Source organism: Hibiscus syriacus, unplaced genomic scaffold, assembly GCF_006381635.1.
Source record: "Hibiscus syriacus cultivar Baekdansim isolate YM2019G1 unplaced genomic scaffold, ASM638163v2 tig00117021_pilon, whole genome shotgun sequence".
In the NCBI taxonomy this organism is placed as follows: domain Eukaryota; kingdom Viridiplantae; phylum Streptophyta; class Magnoliopsida; order Malvales; family Malvaceae; genus Hibiscus; species Hibiscus syriacus.
Window position 1 is genome coordinate 763,382 of NW_024063527.1, and position 25,941 is coordinate 789,322.

Genomic DNA, 25,941 nt, shown 5'->3' on the forward strand with positions numbered 1-25,941 from the left:
GTATTGATTGAAAACCACTAAAGCTAAAATTAAATACCAAAATTCAGATCATAACTTTGAATGTTTTGTCCTTTCTCATATTTCTGCAGGATGCTCTGAACAATCAAGCTTGAGAATTATAGTTCAAGAGCACGTGATTCTCTTGCATGTTGGATGCCCGATTGCATTGGGTTTAATCTTATTGAGGCAATTTTATGCCATATATGCCGAAAGGAAAGATCAGGTGCTGTGCTAGTATTTATGACTGGTTGGGAAGATATCAGTTCTTTGAGGGATCAACTTAAAGCTCATCCCCTTTTGGGGGATCCTAACAGGGTTTTGCTTCTAACATGCCATGGATCTATGGCAACATCTGAACAGGTAGATTTATAGTTGTTCTTTGAATTACTTTAAGTTTTGGATATAATTTATCAGACTAAACAAAATTGCATTCACATTTCACGTTAAAACCTATGAATTTCAAATAAAATTTAAGCTCGGTAACTTTTAGTTAATGGGTGTTGAACATTTAGTTTCTGCAAAGAAAAATAAAAGGAGGTGATTTGTATAATACAAAATTGGACACTAAAGCATAGCATGTAGGCACGTTGTGGAAGGAGAAATTTAATTAGCTATGCATTCCTTAACTTAAAATCATGAGATCTTAACTTTTAATCCAGGGTCTTTGGAGAACCAAATATGCAGCTAAGTAGCTACCAAGCACCAAAATAGAGTTCTGTAAAATTCTTCATGGGTGCTATCAATCACTGTAATAATTTGATTCCTTTTAGCAAAATTTTGTAGGGGTCGAATACATAAATAACTCGAATTTGTTAGCTCAGATGCTTAACTATTATTGAAATTTATTAACCTGAATAAAGCAGAGGAAAACTATGCTCTTACACAGCTCCATTTCATTCATTTGACTGTCTTCTATTATTTTCTGCAGAAGCTAATATTCAACAAACCACCCCCTAATATACTAAATTGTTCTTGCTACAAATATGGCTGAGGCAAGCATTACAATCAATGATGTAGTTTTTGTGGTAGATTGTGGAAAAGCAAAAGAAACCACATATGATGCTCTGAATAATACACCATGTTTGCTGCCTTCATGGATATCTCAAGCATCAGCACGGCAAGTAAGTATCCTTTTAAACTAGGTTTATATCATTTTGATTATTTATTTTTTTGATAGAATAGGGAGACCTCATTATACTATGTACATGTATACCACTATTATCGAATTTTGACTGTGTTGTTGGGTCAATTGTTATAGGAGGTTAGCAATCTGAATTTTTTCAGTTTCCTGTTTGTACATGTGTGTTTATGCATTCTCCAGGAGATGCTTCATGTTTTTTCTTGCCTGAGAGTATTGTTTGGTTTACCTAGAACTTGGTCAACCCTTAGACAATTTCAGAGACTATAGTGTCTATCTTGCCTATTTATCTTCTGTGGCTGATGGTTGAGTGATATTTTGGTGGTGCAGAGAAGGGTAGAGCTGGTCGTGTGCAGCCAGGCGTATGCTACCACCTGTATCCCAGTTGTGTTTATGAATCGTTCTCTGAGTATCAACTTCCCGAACTTTTGAGAACTCCTTTGAATTCTCTCTGCTTGCAAATAAAAAGTTTGCAGGTTGAAAGCATTGGAGAATTCTTGTCAGCAGCATTGCAAGCACCAGAACCATTGGCCGTAAGCACTATTTTAAGCTTTTACTAGTTATACTTTATGTATGGGACAAGGTTGTTGATTGAAGAAGACATGAGAGTAATACTCCAGTTATTGGATACCTTATGATTCCATTTATTATATTTGACCAGCAACATGGATATTCAGATAAAACATTGATCCTTCTGTAAAATGGTAGAAGCCTAAGATTGTAAAAATTTGTCTGTATAACAACTTGTGAGAATTGAGAGATGTTCGACTATAGATAGGGTAAAAGTTGTTAAGGTCCTTTCAAAAGTATATAAAAAGGTTAGTAGTTAAGACATCAATTTCTATTTTTATATATATTTGCCAATATATCCTTTCATTGGCTCTGTTTTAGCAATTGCGATTCTGTCTCTATATTTCTGATCTTGTTCTCATTTTGTTGAATGCTGTAACATGACCCACTAACAAAATAATGAATGGCAGGTCCAAAACGCCATTGAGTTTCTAAAAATGGTTGGGGCACTAGATGAGAAGGAAAATCTCACAAATCTTGGTTAGTTAGCTATTGTTATACTGTGTAAATGTGTTTTGCAGCATATACTTTATATCACTTTTTCCTTTCATAGCAAATTGAATGTCCATCTATCCTCTTTGGATGGTTCAAAATTATGGTTTCTTTTGTTTTTTGAACATCTAAAGCTAGTCCTTTACTGTTTCATTCTGGTGATGTTAAGGCACAAAAAGAGGCGGTGGCTTTATTGCACTTTTATTGTGCTGTCTTCATTCTAGGCACAAAAGAAGCCATCTTCACCGACCCTTCAGTTTCTCTTTTTTCTTAGTTGAAACACCAGAAATGGTGTTTATCTTATTAAATAGAATCCCACCCACAAACATAATCTTCCTTTTGTTTTTTTTTCTTTTGGAAGTCAAAATACTGTTAATGTTATTTGTTCTATGACTTAGAATCTCACTACCAACTTTATTAAGTTCAAATTTCAAATAAAATTTTAAAAATTTAACTCACCTTCATCATTCTCTTTAAACCTTCGTGCTCTATCACCTTCATTTTCGTTTTCTTTTTTGCTTTACTCTCTACCTGTGCTGTATTTCGAGCAAAGATTTTATCTAACTGGTTATCATTATATATTATTTGTTTACATGTATTATATGATTATATATATATATATATATTTAATAGGAATGGTAGGCCTCGTTAAAAACCCCCTTCATGATTAATGGATCACAAGGTGCTCCTTAATCAGCGGAAGGAGGAAAAGAGTTCCTTATAATTCATGATAACCGAAAATTACATAATTCTTAACAACCATACAAGCCCCCTTTACAAAAACCAACCCAAAGCCTAAAAGATAACATAACCCAAAAGCCAAATTCTAACAAAAAAGCCATGAGCTTCCACACAATAAGTGTACAAAAAAGCAAGCTTCGAAATCACTCTATCCGCCTTTCTACCACTTAATGCTGGTCTTGTCGATGGAGACTATCCGAACCTCCAACTCCATTATCAATAATCATATGCGAATCACCTGAAACTACTCACTTCATTTAGTTTCTTAAATCAACACAATCTCACACTTATACATCCAACAATCCTCCTCAGTTCAGAAAAATAAACAATTGAGCCCATCCCTCGTACGATCCAAGATAAGATCCTCATCTCGACCTACTTCCTCTGAAAACAACTAAAATTCAATAGATAGGGAATGTGACACACCTTCCAATTCTTCCACTGCTATAATTTTCCGAAATCAAAACCACTTCTGAGCCTTTAGATACTATACCCAACACTTTCCCGATCTGTCAAGTTTCTTTCGCTTCCTTCTTTTGACTCTACCACCTTGCATGAAAGACAGAATCAGATAGGGATCTGCCTTCAAGTTCAGTCAATTCTTCCTCGCGTTGCACCTTCTTCTGATTATTCTTACTTCGACAGTATCTAGTCTTCCTTTGGGGAGTCGTGTATTTCTCTTGAATTATTTGGAGAGAGCTATATTTTTTGTTTTTCCCCTCATTTGCTCTCTGGTTCTGCCTGGAATTGTGCGTGAAAAAATCGTCCCTCAATTGTGTTGACAAGCAAAGGCTCTGGTCCAAATCCTCACATACTATCCCTGATTTTGGTTTTCCATCCACCCAGTCTACCCTTGGATCTTTTGATAGCATAATTATTAGTAAGGCCCATATTAATCACATCCTCCACCTCCTTTGACTCTAATCGACCATCGAAAATGGGCAAATCTATTAAATTATCCTTCATTCCCTCATTAACACGTGCAGTCTTACAAATTTTCCTATTGTCATTGTCTGCCTCTCTCTCCGCGTGATCCAACACTTCCTCGTGTTCCACCGCTTCCTCGATTTGCGATTGATCCTTCCCCTGACCAACAACAATATTCCTCAGACCCATAATTATTTCCTCCCCTATGTTCCTTTCCTCCTAGTTCTCACTCGACAAGATGCTGCCTCTAGATCTGTTCCCCATACAACATAATTGACTGTCTTCTTCCTCAGAACACCTCTCGGAATTCTTCTCCTCCGATGAGTCCACGTTTCTTCCTGCCGATGATTCAGAATCGACTACAACCGCACCTTCTTTTCCTTCCTTCTTTCGAAACAATGAATCACTTGTAATTGAGGGAAATTCCACTACTCTAATTCTAAATATATCTCTACCTGCTTCCAAGTCTACCACTTTATCAATTAATTCTTTCCTACTAGTTGCTATTAGAATAGTTATCTCCTCGCAGCTCAATTCTTGAAGTGCGTTTTCTCCTAGCACTAAGCATTCTCCCCATTGTTGTGCTATCCTCTTAAAGGTGCTATGGTTCCAGCAGTGAAGCGGCATTCCAAACAATTTAATCCGTGTAACTCTTTCCGACGCTCTGTATGATTCTGACCAAGGTTGAACTTCCTGAAAAACTTCATTTAAAATCGACCAGTTCTGCTCCTTCAAGATTCTGTATAACTCTTCATCATCTATTTGCAATAAGAAATCTCTCCCTCCCAGGAACTTGGTCTTAATTTCTCCTAGACCTCCTGCTTGTAATTTGTCTTCCACCTGACTCAAAGAGCAAAACGTCGCCATCGTTCCTACGAGGCACTTCTGGAGCTTTCGAACAACTTCCTCATCTACATTCCCCTGTATTAGCCTAGTCATCCTTTTTGCTAGTTCCTCTGGACTTTCTCCACTAACGCTTTTTCCTTGTTCTACCCTGGTTGTAGCATTGGAAGTTGATGGATAATTCAGTTTCCAGTTTTGATTCTTAGCTCCATACCAAGCTTCGTTGACTGATAATCGATGTCCAAATATCCAGAATCCATTTAATCTTTGGACTGCTCTAACTGTGTCATCTCTGTTGAAAAAACTAACAAACCCAAAGCGCTTTCTTGTTCTATCATTTTTCCTTGCTATATAAGAACTAATCACATCTCCATGCCTCCCGAATAGTTGACTCAACCCACTCCAATGATATCTAGGTGGAATGTTTTGCACGAACAAAGTTCTATCTCGCCTTCCTTCCCTGAGCTTTGAGCCATCCGTCCTAAAACCTTTCTCTTCCAAGACGACGAAAGTAATTGCTTATTAGTCAGTGGGAAAAGTGCACAGTGGAACGGATGAATCGAAACTCGGAAGACTGCTGGGGAAAAAATCGGTGGAGAAAGGCGAGTAGAGTTGCTCCGATTGAAGTGGAATCTATCAAAAAGAACCAAGAAAATGGAAACGCTGTGGGTAGACGATGATCCTTGAGAAAAACAACGTCAAAAGAAGGTCGGAGTGCGGCAGTGGGCGGTGGTCGGAGGACGGCGGACGACAAGCGACGGACGGTGGAAGGCTAACGACAGATGACGGTAGTGAAGGTTGTTTAAACTTCACTTAGATTCTCTCTCTCCCTCTGCCCCTAGAAATTTGAAATTTGAAATTTGAAATCGCCTAAGTTAGAGAGAAGCTAGAGCTTCTCTCACTTTTTCTTTATCTATGTAACTACTAGTAAAGACCAATTATGTGTATATATATGTATGTACCTTATTTTGATTGGGAAACTGCTTTTTTTTGTGCCTTGCACCTCAGGCTTTATAGAGGTCTTTAGCGCCTTTAGTGTGCTTGATGCCCTTGACAACACCGTTTCATACATGTATTTATCTTGGTTTTATTTTCTCATCCTTTTGGACCAAAATGACCATAAACATCAACTTTTTATGATGTTTCAAAATTTCAAAATAAAAATGAGTATAAATTATTTTCTTAAACTTCATGCAAGTAAAATATGGATATTCAATGTGGAATTGAGGGAGGAGTACTTTTGCTGTTGTTACTTATTTCTCTCGTGTTTTTCCCGTACTTCCCATCAGGAAGGTTTTGGCAATACTTCCTGTAGATCCCAAGCTAGGGAAATGCTAATCATGGGTGCCATCTTCCGTTGCTTTGATCCTGTATTAACGATAGTGTCTGGACTTAGTGTCAGGGATCCTTTTCTGTTGCCTCAAGACAAGAAGGATGTAAGTGAATAAAATTGGTTTGGCAAATTGAATCACGTTCTTTAAATTTCTTATCTTGCAATGTTGATTATGTGTTGAGAAGTAGGACAAAGACCTGAACTGTCTCGATACTATCATATGCTTCTAGGAAAGTGTATGTCAAAACTGCTAATGATTTCCATTCCTTCTTAAATATTATCCGTTCTCTCCATTTGCAAATCACATTGAAGGCAGAGAAATGACACCTTGATAACCATCGCATGTTCTTCTGCCTCTGCCATTATATGGCACACAAGTTTGCAGGACATAATTTCTATGTTTTTGTTAAATTATTGATAGAAAAGAGAAGGATTTATATAAGTTTACAGTTAGTATTGTAAGGATTTAATTCCTGAATAAAGCATGAAATATTTATCATGTCATTTTCTTTCCTTAAAACTCATGACCCATTTTATGTTTTAGTTAGCTGGGACAGCAAAGTCCAGATTTTCTGCAAAAGACTACAGTGATCACATGGCTCTTGTCCGTGCGTATGAAGGCTGGAAGGATGCAGAAAGAGAAGGATCAGCATATGAGTATTGTTGGAGAAACTTCCTGTCTGCACAAACTCTTCAGGCTATTCATTCTCTTAGGAAACAGTTTGGTTTCATTCTAAGAGAAGCTGGCTTGGTAGATGCAGATGCAGCTTTGAACAATAAATTAAGTCATAATCAGTCTCTAGTTCGTGCTGTCATATGCTCTGGACTCTTTCCTGGAATATCATCTGTTGTGGTGAGACTTCATTATAATGTATAAATGCAGCCAGCTTCAATACTTACTGATTATGAGATAACATTTTTCATTTTGTGCCTTATGTGCAGCACAGGGAGACATCAATGTCTTTTAAAACAATGGACGATGGCCAGTTTTATTATACGCGGTAAGTGAAAATACCAATTCAGAGAAACTCGTAAGAGAATATGTTGTTCCATGTGAAAATCAAGCTTATACCATGCTTCTTTGGAAGTCCCTCCTTTTCTATGAAAAAAAAAATTCAATAATTCATATCTGCAACACTTTTTCTGCCAGTTATTGCTCTCTCATATTTTATGTTCTTATGCCAATCATTTTGTTTGACCTTTTTTTGGTTTATATATCTATACACTAACACACAGCGATAAAGAAATCTAAACTTTGTTGTCCCAAATAGATTAAAAGCTTTTGCAGAAAATATAAGTAATAAGGGCCAACTTTTAAAAGTTTGGCACCATAATTCAAATACTATTTGCAAAGTAATAGCTTATTTTGGAAATCCATGTGAGGCCATTAAATTGCTTAATTTTAAAAATTATTTGAATTATTAATTTAGTTTAATGACTTTAATCCCGACCTTTTAAATATATTGTAAACCTTAAAATTGAGCATACCCTATGTAACACTTGCCTTACGTTCGAGTACATAGTTCATCGCACATGGATTCAAATTTATGGTCAGTTGGCCCTAATCTACAATTATGGTTGGTTAATAATGCCATAAAAAGGTGAATCTTGGGGTGGATATTGTAAGATTTATTTACCCAAGGTGTACATGCTCTTGTATTTTCGTGTTTAATGTTATTGCAAGTTATCAAAAAAGAAGGCGGTGCTTTGGGCTTTAGCTTGCTGATAATCTTCAGAAGGAAATTTTAGCAAAAATTGTAACTCGTCCTTTCATGCTTGCATATACATCCTAGTAATTTCCGATTGATCCTCAACTTCTCTTGGCAGTGCCTGGACTATGAAACCCTAAAATCATTATAACAGGGTTTTCTAATTTACTCTCTCCCTCTCTCTCTCTCTCTTGTTGGAACATAAATTCTAAGTGCCACTGCAATTATTTGATGTTGATATTGATTTTTGTTTCAGAATTCTGTAAATTCACGGTACCAGACAATTCCTTACCCATGGCTGGTCTTTGGTGAAAAAGTAAGGTCAATACAGTTTTCATACGTGACTCCACTGGTGTATCTGATTCTATACTGATTCTCTTTGGCGGTGCTCTAAGCCGTGGGGCACAGGTGATTTCATTTTTGAAGAGTACATATAATTTTCCTTCCTAAAGAATTGTTCACAATTTCTAGCTAATATCTTAGATGTTCCCAGGCTGGGCATTTGAAAATGTTGCAAGGATATATTGATTTCTTCATGGATTCTAGCTTGGCAGACTGCTATTTGAAGCTCAAAGAGGAACTTGATAGACTTATTCAGAAGAAGGTGAGAGAATATTTTTATCTGCAACTCTATGATGCATTCTTTTACATTATTAGAAATTAAAAGATGAGTCTTGTGTTAGCATTTTGGTATAGTCTTACCAATCAACGGTATTTGGGTACTTTTAAAGTGCCTTCTCTGATTAACCCATTTATCTAAGAAATTGAGAGGAGTACGAATAGAAACTACAGAAATGCATCTTTTTGTGGACTATGTAAATATGGTTTTACATGCCAAAAATAATTGATGCACTTACCATATTGTGCGCTTTATAGATGTTGAGCCCCAAATTCAGGCCGAGTGGCCAAAAGGGCACTCACCCACAACACCCACATCGTGGGTTCAAGATGCGATCGTTGTGTGTGTGAGTTTAATGATCATTGCACCAAAAACAAGAATTGTAAATAGATGTTAATTCCAGTTGCTGGCTCAGGATGAGTTAAAATTAGCATTAGTGGAATTTGTTTAGTTCAAGGTTAGTGCTAATGTAACACCCCCAACCCGTACCCGACCCGGATACGAGTCCGAGGTGTCACATTAACTTTTCAACTTTGACTCTTGACAAAATTCAAAGAAAATTTAAAACTTTCCTGAGTAAAAGCAGTTTAGTTACATAATTTGACCACAATAACCAAAATCGATCAGAGCATATTTAACTCAATCAATTAGTACATGCCAACTATATTCAAAATAACAAAAATCATTTAACTCATCTATTTTCTGATCTGAAATCTTGTAAGGGAGATGCTGACCTGTGTTGCTCCTCACAGCTTCCATATTCACTTTCTGTAACCTGCGTGTGAAACACTCACATGCTAAGTCGATGACTTAGTGAGGCATAAAGAAAACACATCTAATAGAATTCATACTCACTAATCATGCATGACTGTTTTTATGCTATCAAATTATACAACTCATTTACATATACATCAACATATATTCATGTATATTATGTAACAGATACCATAACCCCTATCACACATATATCATATCATGCACACATCATATAACACATCATATACATATATCACATACATTGTTCTGATATCACCAACCTACTTATCCTTACTAATTCCCTTGTCATTACTTCAATTCCGTCATATGAGCATATAATGAATATAAACATATTATATATATTTTAATAAACCACAATACATTACTAATTTCTATAATCATATAATATATAAACACATAGCATCTCATATCACCATGACATATATGCACTTCTACCATGTCACGAGAAATACACATATCATTATATCAAATTATGTTCTCTTTTTAAAGCCCATGTACACATGTGAGAACTATAGATATGTGAGTCTATAGAGGTTGTGCACTATGCTGTCACCACAGCTCGTATAATTGCACCGGAGTGCCACGTAGAATTGCACCGGAGTGCCGCGTAGAATTGCACCGTAGTGCCATATAATAATGTCCATAAGGACCACATATCATTCCTTAAGAATCATATACATATACTAGGGATCAAGTATGTGTCTCATCAGACTTCACACATGTTCCAAAGAATACATATATGTCCCGAAGGACCACATATCATTCCTTAAGAATCATATACATATGCCAAGGATCAAGTATGTGTCTCACATGTTCCAAAGAATACATATATGTCCCGAAAGACCGCGTAGACCCTCGACTCTTGGCATGCCAACTATACCCCTAGCTCTCAAAAACACATAACATGGGCATTTTCTTTTAGAGAAAATAACCTCAGTGACCAAAAATTCCAGATAATATACGATTTTGATCAACTTTTTTTGGATTTGCGAAAATGACCAACAAAATCGCAATGCGATCTCTAATTCGCATTGCGATCTCCACTATCGCAAATTTGCGTTGCATTTCGCGTTGCGATAATTGAAAATCGCGTTGCGATAGTTGAAAATCGCGTTGCGATTTTCCATTTCAGGTTGCGATTTTCCGTTTCATGTTGCGATTTTCCAGTTCGCGTTGCGATAGTCTACAGTTGTCGTTGCGATTTTCCAAATTCGTTGTGATAGTTAAAAAAAAAGATTTTGTTTCTTAAGAATTTTCTCTAAAAAGATAGTATTCGCGCGGACGTGTCGAAGACACGTATTACCACGACCACGACCCGACCCGACCCGAGACGAGACGGACGGCGGCGGCGGCGCGCGAGAGTCCCCCTTGTTCTCTATCACTCAACAAGGAAGTGGAAAAGTCAAGCCTTAAATACCATTCTCAATAGTGTTTCCAATACTATGTGGGATGAGCATTACCAACACTTGTTTCCAATACAATGTGATTATTCAGGAAACAATTAACAATCATGCACCTTAAAACAACTGAATCAGCAACCAATTGCATTAGTATTATACGATTAAATATGTCGTAATTAAAAGTCAATCTACAATCAATCGCGATTATTGCAATTTTAAGCAAAACATTCAAAAATAATTTCACTATTTAAGGCTCAATCCCACATATTATTGGGAACAAGTGTTGGTAATGCTCAAATCCCACATAGTATTGGAAATACTATTGGGAATGGTATTTAAGGCTTGGCTTTCCCACTTCCTTGTTGAGTGATAGAATAAGGGGACTCTCGCGCGGCGGCGCCGTCCGTCTCGTCTCGGGTCGGGTCGGTCGGGTCGGTCGTGGTAATACGTGTCTTCGACACGTCCGCGTGGATACTATCTTTTTAGAGAAAATTCTTAAGAAACAAAATCTTTTTTTAACTATCGCAACGAATTTGGAAAATCGCAACGACAACTGTAGACTATCGCAACGAATTTGGAAAATCGCAACGACATTGTAGACTATCGCAACGCGATTTTCAACTATCGCAACGTTGCGATTTTCAACTATAACAACGCGAAATATCGCAACGCGAAATGCAACGCGAATTTGCGATAGTGGAGATCGCAATGCGAATTAGAGATCACATTGCGATTTTGTTGGTCATTTTCGCAAATCCAAAAAAAGTTGGTCGAAATCGTATATTATCTGGGATTTTTGGTCACTGAAGTTATTTTCTCTTTCTTTTATACTTATCATAACACATAGTTCAATTACTCATAGAACATTTTCATGAGTCACATTTACATGTCACATAGCTTATATATTTTCTCACGTAGTTACATAGATCCATATCATATAACATATATCCCAAAGTGCACATATATCATATCATATAGCTTAGATCATTTCTCAGATATTCATATAAACATACATATCATATCTTGTTCACATATGATCATATATGCTTCATATAACACATAGAAACACCTAGAACACTTTCTCATAGCTTATATAAATTTTCAGTCCTTTCATATTACCTGATGACATATATCATATAGATATAATAACGGATATCATATTATCTACCTATGCTCCATTTCTTTGTATTCCCTTAGATTATAAATTATGTCATATTTCTAAACATATCATTTAATAGTATTTTTATTTAGGTACTAATTTAATCTCTTACTTAATTCAATTTCATATATTCATTATAATCTTTTCATATAGCTCCATTATATTATACTAATTCTCATAATAAATCATACCACTATGTACTTGTCCAACTCATGTTTCCATTATGCATATACTGTTACCCATGTTTACCTAGTTCATATCACTTCTCATAAACTCACTTTCATTATATTTTCCTATTATTACATATTTTATCTCATAACCATGTATTCACATAGTCTTATATTTCATTATCATATTACTTATATTTGTTCTCCTATGACTCTTAATAAACATCTATTTCTATTTCCGTACATCTCTCGACTTATCTTCTATATTCCTATAATTTCATAACTTATTTTATATTCTCTTAATAACACTTAATCGTGTTTTTACATAAACCACATGGCACATACAAAACATATCAATTCAGATAATCAAACATACATACACTCATATTCAACTCATGCCTTTAATCATGAATTCATATGTAACACTTCAGGAAATAGATTCATCGCAAGTCTTATTCCCATCACAACATATACTATTGAATATGCACTCACCTGGTCTCACTAGTCAATCTCGATCTCTAATCTTTCCCTTGATCGATCTTACTTGCCAAATGTTCCAGAATTGCCTTATGCTCAGAATCTACATAAATGTATATTTTAAGGCAAATATTAGATACCTACACCTTGTAATTGGATACTAGCAACTTAAACGAACTTATTAAACCCATATTCACAATTTTCCTTTAGGGGGGTATCGATTCCCTACTAGGGGTATCGATACCCTCATGACATTCTGGAATTCTGTCGTTTGAGAGGGTATCGGTACCCCTTTGAATGGGTACCGATTCTCCCTAACCCAGAAATCATTTTTCAGCACGAAAATTACTTCATTTCCTCTCAAACACTTCATATATCATCCCTTTCTTATTCTTAACTTACATATACATGCTTAAACTCATTACTACTCATTCAATACATCTTTAACTTCAAAATCTAATTCTCTACATAGAATTCAAGAATCACACTAATTTTTTTTTCTTGTTCTAAATTCAATTCTATCACTTCATATCTCTTAATTCAACCATTGACAAGTCAAATTTATCTTCCAATTTGAGTAAAGAACTCTATTCCAGAATTTCATTCAAAAACTCTTAATCTTTAATCCCTCCTAATTCCACCATCCTTTGTTTTTAAGATGATTTAAGCTTTCCTTAAGCTTAATTATCATCCAATAATCATAACCAAACCTTTAGTTGAACAAATAATCAACTAATGAAGAAACTTACCTTTGCTTATGGCTTCACGGTAGAAAAGAAGAGAATGAAGAAGAGAAATCTGGAACTCTCTCATATTTCCCACGTTTATAATACTCAAAAAGGAAGATAAAAATCTTTCCCATGAAAAGACTATTTTGCCCCTTTAGTTCATCCATCTTTGCTATTTAATCCAATATTAAAATTCTTTACTTAAATCCCAAGACTTTTAAATTTCATTTCTAAATTGAACACAAAACTTTCAAAATTTACAATTTAGTCACTGACCCTGATTTGGGATGTTACAGCTAAGGTGATTTATACTGTAGCACCTTAGTAGAGTCCGATTTTGTTAATTGTTCTTTTCATGTTTGATATATATACGGACGTATATAATACGGCCCTGTAATGATTCTCCAAATATAGGAAATTTTTTAAAAAATGAACACACCCATATTTGACACTCCATGTTTGAGTAACATGGTTAATGTTTTGGGTTTTGTATTTTTCTTCTTAATCTGTCGTGTTTCAAATGATAAATTGCGTTGCTATATGCAGCTTCAAGATCCTAGCATTGATATTCACTGGGAAGGGAAGTACCTTATGCTTGCTGTTCAAGAACTAGTGTCTGGAGATCTATGTGAAGGGAGGTTTGTTTTTGGCCGCACAAGCAGGAAACCAAAGGATTCCACTGACAACGGTAGATTCACGAAGGATGGAACAAATCCAAAGAGCTTGCTACAAACTTTGTTGATGAGGGCCGGGCACTCGCCACCAAAGTACAAGACAAAGCATCTGAAGACGAATGAGTTCAGAGCTCTAGTGGAATTCAAAGGAATGCAGTTTGTGGGAAAGCCCATGAAAAACAAGCAGCTTGCTGAGAGGGATGCTGCGGTAGAAGCTTTGGCTTGGCTGACTCATACTTCGGACAATAGCCGTGGTGAAGATGATTCCCCTCTTGATGTCACCGACAACATGTTAAAACTTTTGGGGAAGCGTCGAAGATCAAAAGGACGATAAGTGTCCTCTTTCTCTTTTACTGCATGCTGCGTCTTTCCATTGCGACTCTAAGCTGCCTGGTAGTGTTTAAAACGACGAGAACTTTGGATATCCACTGTTGATTACTGCTCAAATCGTCTCGACGATTCACTATTGAATCCCAGTAACATTGAAGAACTGCTTGCTGAAAAGGAAAACCAAGATCGCTAACACAATTGAATCTTTCGTCTCATGCCGGCATCAACTGTTTTAAAGTTGTGGTTGCATTTTGTGTGTGTCATGTAAGCTTCTGTATTGAGCTCTGTAAAGAAATAGTTCCTTAATTAAATTTTGCAAAAATAGTTTTATAGCAGAACTATACAACTCCGAGTTGAGGGTTATTTAATGTTGACAGGTTTTTTAGCCCTTTTTTTAAAAAAGGAATTTAGCTAATTATTAGAGATTTTTCCTACCCTCTGTATGTTTTAGAGTTTAATAAGCAATTAAGGATATAGTTTTCTCATAATTTTTCAATTTCTCAAAATCAACATGGCATAAAGCCCAAAGCCGAAAACCATTCTTGTTGACATCGCCCACAACATTGGAACCCAAAGGTCTTTACTGATGGGGTTTCTTTTTGCAGGGCAAGTAGAAGTTTATTTTGGGATATATAGTATTGTTCACATTGTTTATAGAACTCGTCATCTCGAGATGAGAAGTTTTTATAAAATATAATTTTTTATTAAAATTTATAACATCGAGTTAAAAAATTTAAATAAAAATATATTTTTTAATTAAAATTCGTTATTTTAAATTGACGAGTTTTATGTCTTTATCTGTAAATTTTAAAATAAATTTCTATTTATTCTATTGGATTAAATATAAAAAAAAAACTCAGATCGTACTGGGCTAATTTTGCCTTGCGGACGGAGCTTTAGAATCAGTTGGTCGAAAATCCAACGTGTGGGTTCTGCGCGCCATCCTCAGTCGTTGCTCCCATCTTCATGTCTCTGCGTTTAGACCATGTTATAGTCATTTTGAGTTTATGGTCCTACCTTTTCGACTAATTAATGGACTCACAACGTTCATGAAATTATTGACGTGTCATTAATTTTTTTAACAATGAATAACAATAAATAACTAAAGTGATAATTATTCTTTATTTAACTAGAATCCCCTCTACTAAAGTCATTCAATCATTCCTTTAGTTACGTTTTGATCATTCAATTATTTATTGCAAAATTATCACCAATATTCATTTTAGTTTCGTTTTGGTCACCAACTCTTAAAAATTAACGACACTTTAGCAAATCTATTAATTTTTAATGATAACATCCAAAATGAAATCAAAATATAACGTTAGTAGTGATTTTAAAAACAAATAATTGGGTGATCAAAATGAAACCTACGTGATAGTTGTTTGATTAAATATGTAGTTTACTATGAGATAAATTCAAAAAGGTAAATTAATATTTAATCATCAAACTATTTGTGCGGTTCTATTTTGATTATTTAAATATTATTATTTTTTAAATCGTAGTTAATCTAATGTTTTTGTTTCATTTTGTTCACTCACTGTTAAAAAATTAACGGTAATACTGACATATCATCATAAGATAATGTCATGTCGTTATTGAAAAAAATAAAAATCTCACATCAATAATTATGTTATTTTTTTTACAAAGGTTTATCAAGATAAAATCAAAAAATAACATTAGAGTGCTTATAAGATAATATATGTTCATAATATTTCTTAATCATTAATAAAGGACACACATTAATAATATAATTGTTCGAATCTAAAATCATAAAAAAATAATACTCTAACTAATAAAAGTTCATAAAAAATAATTAAACTATTAAGACGAAACCACGCCAATAATTGAATGTCTGCCGTAGAAGAACACGGTTAATATGAACTGTTAAAAAACCCGACTTCCCCCTCCTCGCTTGTTACCTTTAAGATCACCGACATGTGACTGAGAGGTATTACCACTGTCATCTTACAAAGATACCAAAAATACGTATGCTTGTATCCATTATTAGCACTTTTTTTCTTTTTAATTTCATTTTTCTCTCACTCTGTATGAAAATACAATATTATATAAAAACCCTAATTAACCAGCTTTTCATTTCCCTTGAAAAATTTTCCTCAAAATCCCTATCCCTAACATTCATTTCCCCTTTTCTCCTTTTCTGTTTCTCTGATGGCGACGGCACGTGAGGAGAGTAACCCCTATGAAGGTGGATTAGGAGCCGGGGGAAAATTCAGAAAACGGCCGTTACGGAGGGCAACAAAGACTACACCATACGACAGGCCGCCGACCTCAATAAGGAACCCCAGCGGTACCGGCGATAGAAATGGTTGGTTATCGAAATTGGTGGATCCAGCGCGGAGGCTTATTACTTCCAGTGCTCAAAGGCTCTTCGCTTCCGTCTTTACGAAACGCCTCCATCAGCCGCCGCTTCAGACACCGCAATTGCCGGACTCTGGTGAGTATTCTCCTCGGTTCTATTCTATCATTCCTGAAATTAAAATATGGAGAGAAACTTCCTCCATAAACCACAGTTTTTTTGGGGACATGGGTTCGGTTAGGTTTCTCTTAATATTGGGTTTGGAGTGGTAGTTTGCAAATTTCTGGTTAGAAAATTTGTTCTTTCTTGTAGAGGAAGGCTTCTGGGAGTTGGGTTTTATTTATTTCGATTTGTAATCTTTAGTATAAAAAATAGGTTCATGTGAATAATAATCCTCTTTATAATTTTTGTATAATTATTTGATTTTCTTTATTGTATACAATATCTCTCATTTAGTTGATATATGCTTGAATGCTTCATTTAAATGTAATATGTATTTAATTCGAACCTGTTCTTGATTACGCAATGTTGTTTTACTTTGAAATTAATGTGTACTTTATATGTTAATGAGTTATTGATAGGAATCAAGATGCCTTGAGTAAATTATAATTTTTTTTTATAGGATTGAGTAAATTATAATTGGTGATTAAACTTTGCTCGTGTATGAGTTTTTTATGTTAGGCATGGTTGAATATCAAATTACCATGAATCAGTTTTGTTCCTTTTTTTCCGTGATGTTGATTACATGTGATATAATGCCATCAGGGACTAATGAGGAACCAAGGGAGAATCAACCAGACGCTACTTCAACAGTGCGTATTATTTAAACTAGTTGTTTTTATGTTCTGTACAGCTTTTTATTTTTTTGGCTTAATACATTTCCATTTATGGTATTCCTTTTAGTTTTCTTGTAGCGTTTTTATTACCTTTTTTACTTTCTTGAAAACCTTAATACATTTCCATTTATGGTAAACCTTTTAGTTATCTTGTAGCGTTTTTATTACCTTTTTTCCTTTCTTGAAAACCTTTTAGTATATCTTTTAGTATGTCAAATACTTTTTAGAATGAGAAAGGTGAACATATTTAGTATTGCAACTTGTAAGTAGTACAAACTAAGAAAGTTTGATGAATCAAAAATCCTGGTTCTTGCCCAGCTTTGTTTGAACATTTGGTCAAGGAAATTTGTGCAGTGGTGGTGAATAAAAAAGTAATTGTTAGGCATATTCAGAGATGTTGCAATTGGAAGGCTGATGAGCTTGCAAAGTCAGGAATTGCGTAATTGTTTGTAGTCTAGCTTACTGTTTTGCTGTGTATAGGATATCTGGGTTGTTTTGTAAGGTGGGGTAAGTCTTGCTAAGTTAGGGATATGGCTTTGGATGAGATGTTAGAAGAGTGTTGGTCATTTTTGAGGTTGTATTTTGGTTGTGTATGGGTGTAATGAACTCTTGATATACTTGGTGTTTATTGAATAAAATTTTGAGGTACTCTTTTCCTCCTTCCAATGTCCGTTAAGCTATATTCATAGCTTGAGGGGTATGAAGGGGTTTTTTAATGAGGCCTCCCATTTTTATCAAAAAAAATGATGAACCATTTAGCATTCCCTTCTTATCTATTTTTGAAAGAGGAAATGGATCTATTCTATTTTTTTTTTGAAATAATTAATCTATTTTTTTCTCATCTTTATAACATTTTCTTCTATTTTCGCCAAAGCCTCAACTGTAAGTGAAAAACGGAGCACTCATATTTGTTTGAAAACAGACGCATCCATTTCTTGCTATGTTATATCTTCTGTCTAGAGCAATAGAATATTACAATAAATGTTAAGGACATGCTTTGTTCTAAATTCTCATGCCCCCTTATTCATTGTTAATTGTGGAATTTACTTTCAAGTTTATTGTCAGTCACTTATATTTATCATATTTTCTTATGTATTTATTTGAATTTTCCCCTTGTGATTTTCTCTATGATGATTAATGAACTCAGCTTGTATGCTTTGTTGTTTTATGTACATTTATCCACTTAGGTTCCTCCTGTTGTGCAAGGAGCCATTATAGGATGTGGGAATCCCGTTAGTCATACTGAAGAAACTGGAGTTGCTGAACTTGAGGAAATTTTAAAGCGGAAGACATTTACCAGGCAAGATGAGCTGAAATTGCATCTCCTTGATGTCAAATTGAAATTGCATTTTATGTTGCTCGGACTCTTTATTTTTCATCAAGAACCAGTGTCTGACACTTGGATATGGGGATAAGATCTCCAAGGATCATTCAAATCTATAGAAAAACTTAGAAAACCTAGCCATTCCCGTATCTGACGCTTACACCTGAGTTTGAGTAACATAGGTTAATTATGCTTCCTTCTTTTGAGGGAATTTCTCGAATCGTTTCACTTGGGATAATTTTCTGTGCTTTAGATTCTGAAGTTTCTATTTCTTTTACTTTTCATCAATTGGAAGAAAAGGGCTGAGAGTTTGAATTGGATTTAATCACGTTGATAAAAAATTCTAGTTATTCCTGCAACCTTTGTAGTTGATTTACTGGCAATCCACCTTCCAATTGTACACGATTTTGTAATTCTTTGTAATTTTTCTTCATTGTCCAGCTTGAGTAGGAACAAACTTCAGTGGTCCTTTTTTGGGCGGTTGGCATGTTTGTTTCTACCAGAGTAGTAGTATTTCTGTCAACAGGAATTTTATTGATGCTATAGATAATAAATGTTATTATTCTTTTTTCAGATCTGAAATTGATCATTTGACGGGTTTACTACGCTCAAGAAGTGCTGACATTTCTGGTGGAAATGAAGAACAGAGGTCTGCCTTGATCTCAATGGTATCACACGACAAGAAAGAAGAATTTCCAAAGACCCCAGTTAGAGAGAATGTGACTGAAAACCATCTTATTTCAACACCTCTTGTCAGCTCAACTGTAAGGAAAAGCTTTCTTTCCTTCCTTTTGCTTCTGGGCTGGCATACCCTCACCTCACCTGCTTTTAACTATTCTTTATAATTTTAATTTTGTATATTGAAAGGAAAATAATTAAAAATAAGAACTTTAATGGTTCTGCAGGTTGTTAATGAGGTTGTTGCTTCACCTGCTGAGCTTGCAAAAGCTTACATGGGCTGTAGGACAACAAAAGTATCTGTATCAAGGCCCGGATTACAAAATCATGTGCCCATTGAAGTTTTAACTTTTCCGAGCAATAAAATTTTCTCTTCTACGTCTTCCACAATGTCGCTCTTGCCAAGATCTTCTGGTCATGTTGGGAGTGTTGGCAGCCTTAGAAGCAGTTTTGTGACTCCAAGATTGAGGGGCAGGTCTGCAATATATAGCATGGCACGGACTCCTTATTCCAGGGATAATGCAGCAATTCCCCTTAAGGTTGTCATGCATGGCAATATTTTCTTTCCTGTAATTGCTTGTTTATCACTTGTCTTATCCTAGTTGTTTGCTTATTCTGTAGAGTTCTGGAACAGCAAGTGATGCTTTTGGTGGACCATCATTGCCGCAGAGTGCATGGGATGAAAACAGAATTTCTGGCTCCAGACAGGGGGTACTAATTTAGGGTCATTATATTTCTCCCTTCCAGGATTTTCTTTTATAAATCTAGAGTGTATCATACAGTATGCGTTTCTTTTCTTCACAGGGTTTGAAGCGCAGGAATTCGGTATTAGACAATGATATAGGATCAGTTGGCCCAATTCGGCGGATTCGTCAGAAGTCCAATCTTCTTTCTTCAAGAATCTTAAGTTTACCAGCTTCAGCTGGTCCTCTATCTGCTCACAAAGCCGGCACTAGTTCAGGTGGTTCAGATAGTCTAGCTGAGAATAGGGATAACAGCATTCCTGGCACAAGTTTTACCACTGTTCCATCCAAGTCCAGTCAGGTGGCTTCAAAAATATTACAGCAACTGGAGATCATGGTTTCCCCAGGGGGAAAAACACCCACTAAGTTGTCACCATCTATGCTACGTGGGCAGGCTCTAAAAGCCTTGAGAATGTAGATTCTTCAAAATTTCTGGAGAACATGAATGATAATGATAAATTGAATGGTTCTTTGCTGATTGGTTTTCAAGGTTCTATCTCTCACAAACATGATGAAGTTAAAGGAAATGGCCCAACAACATTAGGTGCTCTTCCTGACAAGCCAGTTCCTGTGGTAAATGGTGTAGATAGTAATAGTTTAATGAAGGATAATAATGCGCCTAGTGTCAATGCTACCGATTCTAGTGTGATCAAGTCTCTCGTACAGCAATCTCAGAAAAAGAGCCGGGCTTTTCAGATGAGTGCACATGAGGTATGTTTTAATTGGTAATCATATAGAGCTACTTATCAAAACTTCTGTTTGTTTGCCTGTAGCGTGTTATTGTTTCCACAAGAAGAGTCCCTATTAAATGCCTCCTTTTGAATTGAGAAGGAATATATATAAGTTTCAGTTTCCCCTATTCTGTTCCATTTTTAACACCTTACTGTTTATGGTTTCTGCAACAGGATTATCTGGATCTAGATGATGATAACTATCCTAATGGATCCACACATGCTGAAGGGAGCAGGAGGTTGGATAACTGTGTCATGGGGAGTACGACTGCAGCTGCTGAAGCTATGGAGAAGCCTTCTATTCTTTCTGAAGTTGAACCCATTTCAATTGCTGCATTCAATCAAAAACCTGATTTGAAAACATCTGATGGATCCACAGCTAGTGAAAAGAATGCTGGTGTTACTTTTCCGGTTGTAGAGATGTCCACTTCATCTGTGCAGTCAGCATTTGTGGCATCTCCATCTACTCTAACTGCCAGTAAAGATGCTGTCTCTTCGCACCCAAATGTTCCTTATATGCTTAGCATTGGGGAGAAAGTTCCGGCTGCAAAACAATCAAATGTTGCTGTTACTACATTTGGCTTTGCCTCTACAAATGCTGCTGAGGTTTCATCAGTTTCTGGATCTTCAGGTGTTAAGCTTGCCACAAGTTCAAACCAAAAATTAGAGAACTCAAGCAGGTTGGTAAATATCCGTTATTCAATTTCCTTACTTGGAAGGTTGTTTACCTTTGTCTTCTGTTCCCCTTTCTTTCTTTCTTTCTTTCTATACCTCCAATGCGGGCATTGTATGTAGAACTACTAATAATGGTTAAAAGTTGTAGACTAGTGATTAGTTGATTGAAAGGGAGTAAAAGCTTTAAAAGGCATGCCTACATGTTTCAGGGTTCTTATAAAAGGACTGGTTGGGTTTTTGGAGGTGAATCTAACCTTTGGCTGTAGAGTTTCTATTATCCAATTGAATGGAGTAGATTAGTAGTTAGTTGACTGACTGGGTTTATAAGGTTTCCCCTATCATGGTCCAGCTCTTATGAAAGATGAGAGGGTATTTTGGAGGTAAATCCAACCCTTGCTACCTCCCTCATTACATCACTAAATTCTTTAAATCCTCCTGATGATGCAGTGAACATTTACTGAGTTCTTTGTCAATATGTAATTCTGTAAATTCTCCACCTCCAGGTCCTCCACTATGAATTTGACTACTTAATTCTGTTAATCCACCTGATTATGGTTAATCCTACTGATTATGGTCTAGTGTACATTTGATGATTTCTTTTATGACCATCTTTTTATCCCCAAATTTGATTTTAATTATGATTTCATGTCAACAATGCATAAAACTCTTACGGTCTTCTTCACTGTCAAAGAAGGTAAAAGTTGTTTCTGTGCTAATATTTTTATCTTACATCTCCGCCCATCAGGTTGCTTTCTTTTACCTTCGAACTTGTAAATGGGTTTGGAAGAAAAAAGAGTGGGAGAACTTTCTTCATAGATTGATTAAAGCTTCTAATAACTGAATTTTATTGTTATAAATCTTATGTTGCCAATGATAGTTCACCACATTAGAATCCATTATATAGCTGACTTCCATGATGGTAGATTTAATTTGGGATTTATTTACTTTTTGGTCCATTGATAATTAGTTTGCATGGTGAGGTTCTCTGATATTATGCAACAGAAGTGTAAAAATTTCAATTTAGCGCCTAAACTATAAAAAACTCACAATTTAGTACTTAGAAGTCGTCATCTATCTGTTTGCACCCAAGACGTCAACTGTTAGTCAAATAAATGATGTCATAATCTTATTAGAGTATGTTGTCTGTTTGCACCCAAGCGTCAACTATTAGTCAAATAAATGATGGGTCATAATCTTATTGGAGTATGTTGCCCATTTGACTAACTGTAATGTCTAATGTATATCTAGTTTGTTTTGTTTTGTTTTTCATCCCTGGGGTACTCTTCTTAAAAAGCTTTGTTGCCTTATGTTCAGCTTTGCTACCGCTGCTCCTGGTACAACCAATAATTTGTCAGATAAAACTGAGAAGGAGAACAATCTGAATGAGATCTTCTGTAAGACACCTGAAGCTGCAATCACTCTTCTGTATCACTTCTACATCATCTGGAAGTATCTTCAAGTTTGGTGCCTCAAAAGATTTCTTCCTTAAATAATGGGTCTCTTGCTTCAAATCCTTTTCATTCTCTTCACCTGTGCCTTCTCTAGTCCCAAGTACTGATCAAAACATCCAGTGCAGCTGCCGCCAATAGTGATTCTTCTGCTGCTGCCATCACCTTTGCAAGTGCAACTGCAAATACCACATCAGCCGTACGGCAATCCCTCTGTGGAGTCTTCGATCCCTCACTTTACAGCTGCACCTGTTTTCAAGTTTTCTTCCTCTGCAGACCCTTCAACTTTAGTTTCAACATTAACAGCAACTTCAGGTGAAGCAACCGAATCTAAGACCAGGATACAAGCAATGGGAATGTAGGGATCTTTCCATTTGGTGGTACATCTGCTTTTACTAGTTCTGGAAGTAGTATTTTTGGTGGTACATCTGAAGTTAAAAGTGCTGCAAGCAGCACTACCGGCAACAGTTGAAGTCGCAAGCTCTGGAAATAGCAGTTTCAATAGTTTATCTTCCACCATTTCGAACTCCAGAAGTGGCTTTTTTAGCAGCACATTTTCCACAGTGACAAGCACAGGCAATAATATCTTCGGTGGTACGTCTGCAACTACCAGCACAGGCAATGATATCTTTGGTGGTACATCTGCAACTACAAGCTTAGGCTGTAGTACTTTTGGTGGTACATCTTCGGCAATAGCTGGTACAGGAAGCAGTATCTTTTCCAATAAATCTGCAATCATGAGCACTGGAAGCAACATCTTTGGATTCAGTGCCACAGCTGCATCTACATCTACATCTACATCTACTATCCAGACCCAGGGTTTAAATCCTTTCAATGCTGTTAGTACCCAAGTATCTGCTGTGGGAACTAGCATTGGTACCTCAACTCAAAGCATGCCCACTCAGTTTCTTCATCTGCTCTCCATCCTTTGGATTGGGGGGAATACAACCTTTTCCTCTGGCAGTTCAATGTTTGGGTCATCGGCATCCGTTGCTAAACCTTTTGGTTCAGGTGCTACTTTTGGAGTAAGTTCTTCCTCTTCAGAAACCAACCTCTGAGCTCTAGCAGTGGCATTGCTTCTGGCGCATTTGGATCAAATTGGCAAGCACCAAAGACCCATATTTGGCCCTTCATCATCAGGATTTGGCTTTGGATCATCATCTTCTGTTACTGCTCCTAGCAGTGCACCTTCAATCTTTGGGTCATCCACTGGTGCCTCCTCAGGTTCCATATTTTCATTCACTTCAGCTTCAGCTGCTACTCCTCACAGCATGCATTTGGTAATACTGGTCCTGGATTGGTGTTTGGGTCAACACCCTCTACTAATAATGATCAAATGGAAGATAGTATGGCTGAGGACACAGTTCAGACCTCACCAACTGTTCTGCCATTTGGTCAACAGCCAATCACACCACCTTCTTCTGGGTTTGTTTTCGGTGCATCAAATCCATCAGGAGGAGGCTCCTTTCATATTGGAAGCCAACCAAGCATCGCCGCACCACAGAATCCATCTCCATTCTGGCTTCTGGTAGTCTGGAATTTGGTGCTGGGGAGCTTCTCATTGGGTACCAGTGGTGGTGACAAATCTGGCAGAAAATCGTGAAGGTCCGCAGGCAGCGGAAGAAGTAATAAGATTTAATTACTTTAGTCAGCTCTTTCATTTGAGAGACCGATTGAATAATATTATTAAGGCTAATGAGAGGAGCTGCTGATTGTTGTTGTATGTGGTAGTTGTAACACCCTCAACCCGTATCCGACCCGGATACACGTCTGAAGTGTCACATTGATTTTTCTAACTTTAAACTTTTAACGAAAACCAATGAAATTTAAAGCTTTTATTAAAATAACATTGTCACTGTACACGAGCTAACCAAAACAAGACAAAACTAATCAGAGCATTTGTAACTACCGTTTTTCTCACATGCCAATACACTACATACAACAAAATACCTATTGTGACTTTACTTCTGATCTGATCGCTGAGTAGAGATAGGTTGATCTGCAAATTCCTATTCTTGATTCTCTTGCTCTTCGAAACCTACGTGTAAAAACACTTACACGTTAAGTCATAGACTTAGTGAGGCATAATTACATAATAAAGAATTACTAAAATATAAACAGGTCGTACTATCCAACACAATTATACTATCATACCATCATGTATTATACCACATATGAGCCAATATAAATCATAATAATATCATATAAGATACAATTATATACATCGTTTGTCTTATTTAAGCCCATATACACTATTGAGAACCCAAGGTATACGAGTATTATGAGGTTGTGCACACGTATTCTGTCACCACAGCTCATGATGTTCCGAAGGACCTATCCAAAGGCTAAAGATCCTCAGTAAAATCCAGAGGTCTAAAGATCCTCGGTAACTATTCAGAGGTCATAAGATCCTCGGTAACTATCCAGATGTCATAAAGATCGTCGGTAACTATCCAGAGTCATAAAGTCCTCGTAACTATCCAGAGGTCATAAAGATCCTCGGTAACTGTCCATAGGTCCCGAAGAACCTAGGTAAACTATCCATATGTTCTTTAGAACATAGGTATACTGTCCATATGTCTCGAAAACAAGGTAGTTCTTCGACTCTTGGCATACCAACTATACTTACAGTTCTCATAACTCATATCATGGCATTGTCTTTTACCTTATTACATATTCATACATCATATCACAATTTTCTTTTTCTATAGCTCTTATCACATGTTCATGATCATCTTATTACCTATACCTTTTCATATAACATACATACATACATACATACATGTCATCATTTATGTTTTTATCATACTCCTATAGTATTATCCTTCATCTCTTTTATCTCTTGTTCATTTTTCATCCAATAACTTATATAAATGTATATATCAGTATACTAGTTCCTAGGTCCCATCACACTAGCATATTTTCATATTTGTAATCACGTAGTTTTTTTTCATATAATTCATGTCACCCTCATATGATTTCATAATCATATTCTATATATTTCATATTCTTTTATGTCCTTTTCATACTCTTATTTCATATTCTTATGAAATCATATTGATCATTTAACTATTTCACATATTTAACAACATTTATCTACCTATT

General features: G+C 36.0%; 1 protein-coding gene, 1 long non-coding RNA gene and 1 pseudogene across 3 annotated transcripts; 2 read left to right on the forward strand and 1 right to left on the reverse strand.

Moving 5' to 3' along the window:
* Positions 1–129: 129 nt before the first annotated feature.
* LOC120195759 (DExH-box ATP-dependent RNA helicase DExH3-like) lies at positions 130–13,763 on the forward strand. 2 transcript variants are annotated; one of them, XM_039197684.1, is made up of 9 exons: positions 130–360; positions 991–1,121; positions 1,469–1,671; positions 6,001–6,147; positions 6,589–6,897; positions 6,987–7,045; positions 8,010–8,161; positions 8,247–8,357; positions 13,627–13,763. In XM_039197684.1, the coding sequence occupies exons 2-7, from the start codon at positions 1,079–1,081 to the stop codon at positions 8,017–8,019; spliced, it is 771 nt and encodes a 256-aa protein (XP_039053615.1). In that variant the 5' UTR covers positions 130–360; positions 991–1,078; the 3' UTR covers positions 8,020–8,161; positions 8,247–8,357; positions 13,627–13,763. The 2 variants fall into 2 exon arrangements, with proteins under 2 accessions (XP_039053615.1, XP_039053614.1); XM_039197683.1 differs by having other exon boundaries at positions 131–360; positions 929–1,121.
* Positions 13,764–13,947: 184 nt separating this feature from the next.
* Positions 13,948–24,798, reverse strand: LOC120195760. The gene is made up of 3 exons (XR_005523112.1): positions 24,787–24,798; positions 16,096–16,102; positions 13,948–14,099 (listed from the first exon to the last, which is right to left on the reverse strand). It is a non-coding gene; the product is annotated as an uncharacterized LOC120195760 (long non-coding RNA).
* LOC120195757 lies at positions 16,122–24,480 on the forward strand (annotated as a pseudogene).
* Positions 24,799–25,941: the final 1,143 nt, after the last annotated feature.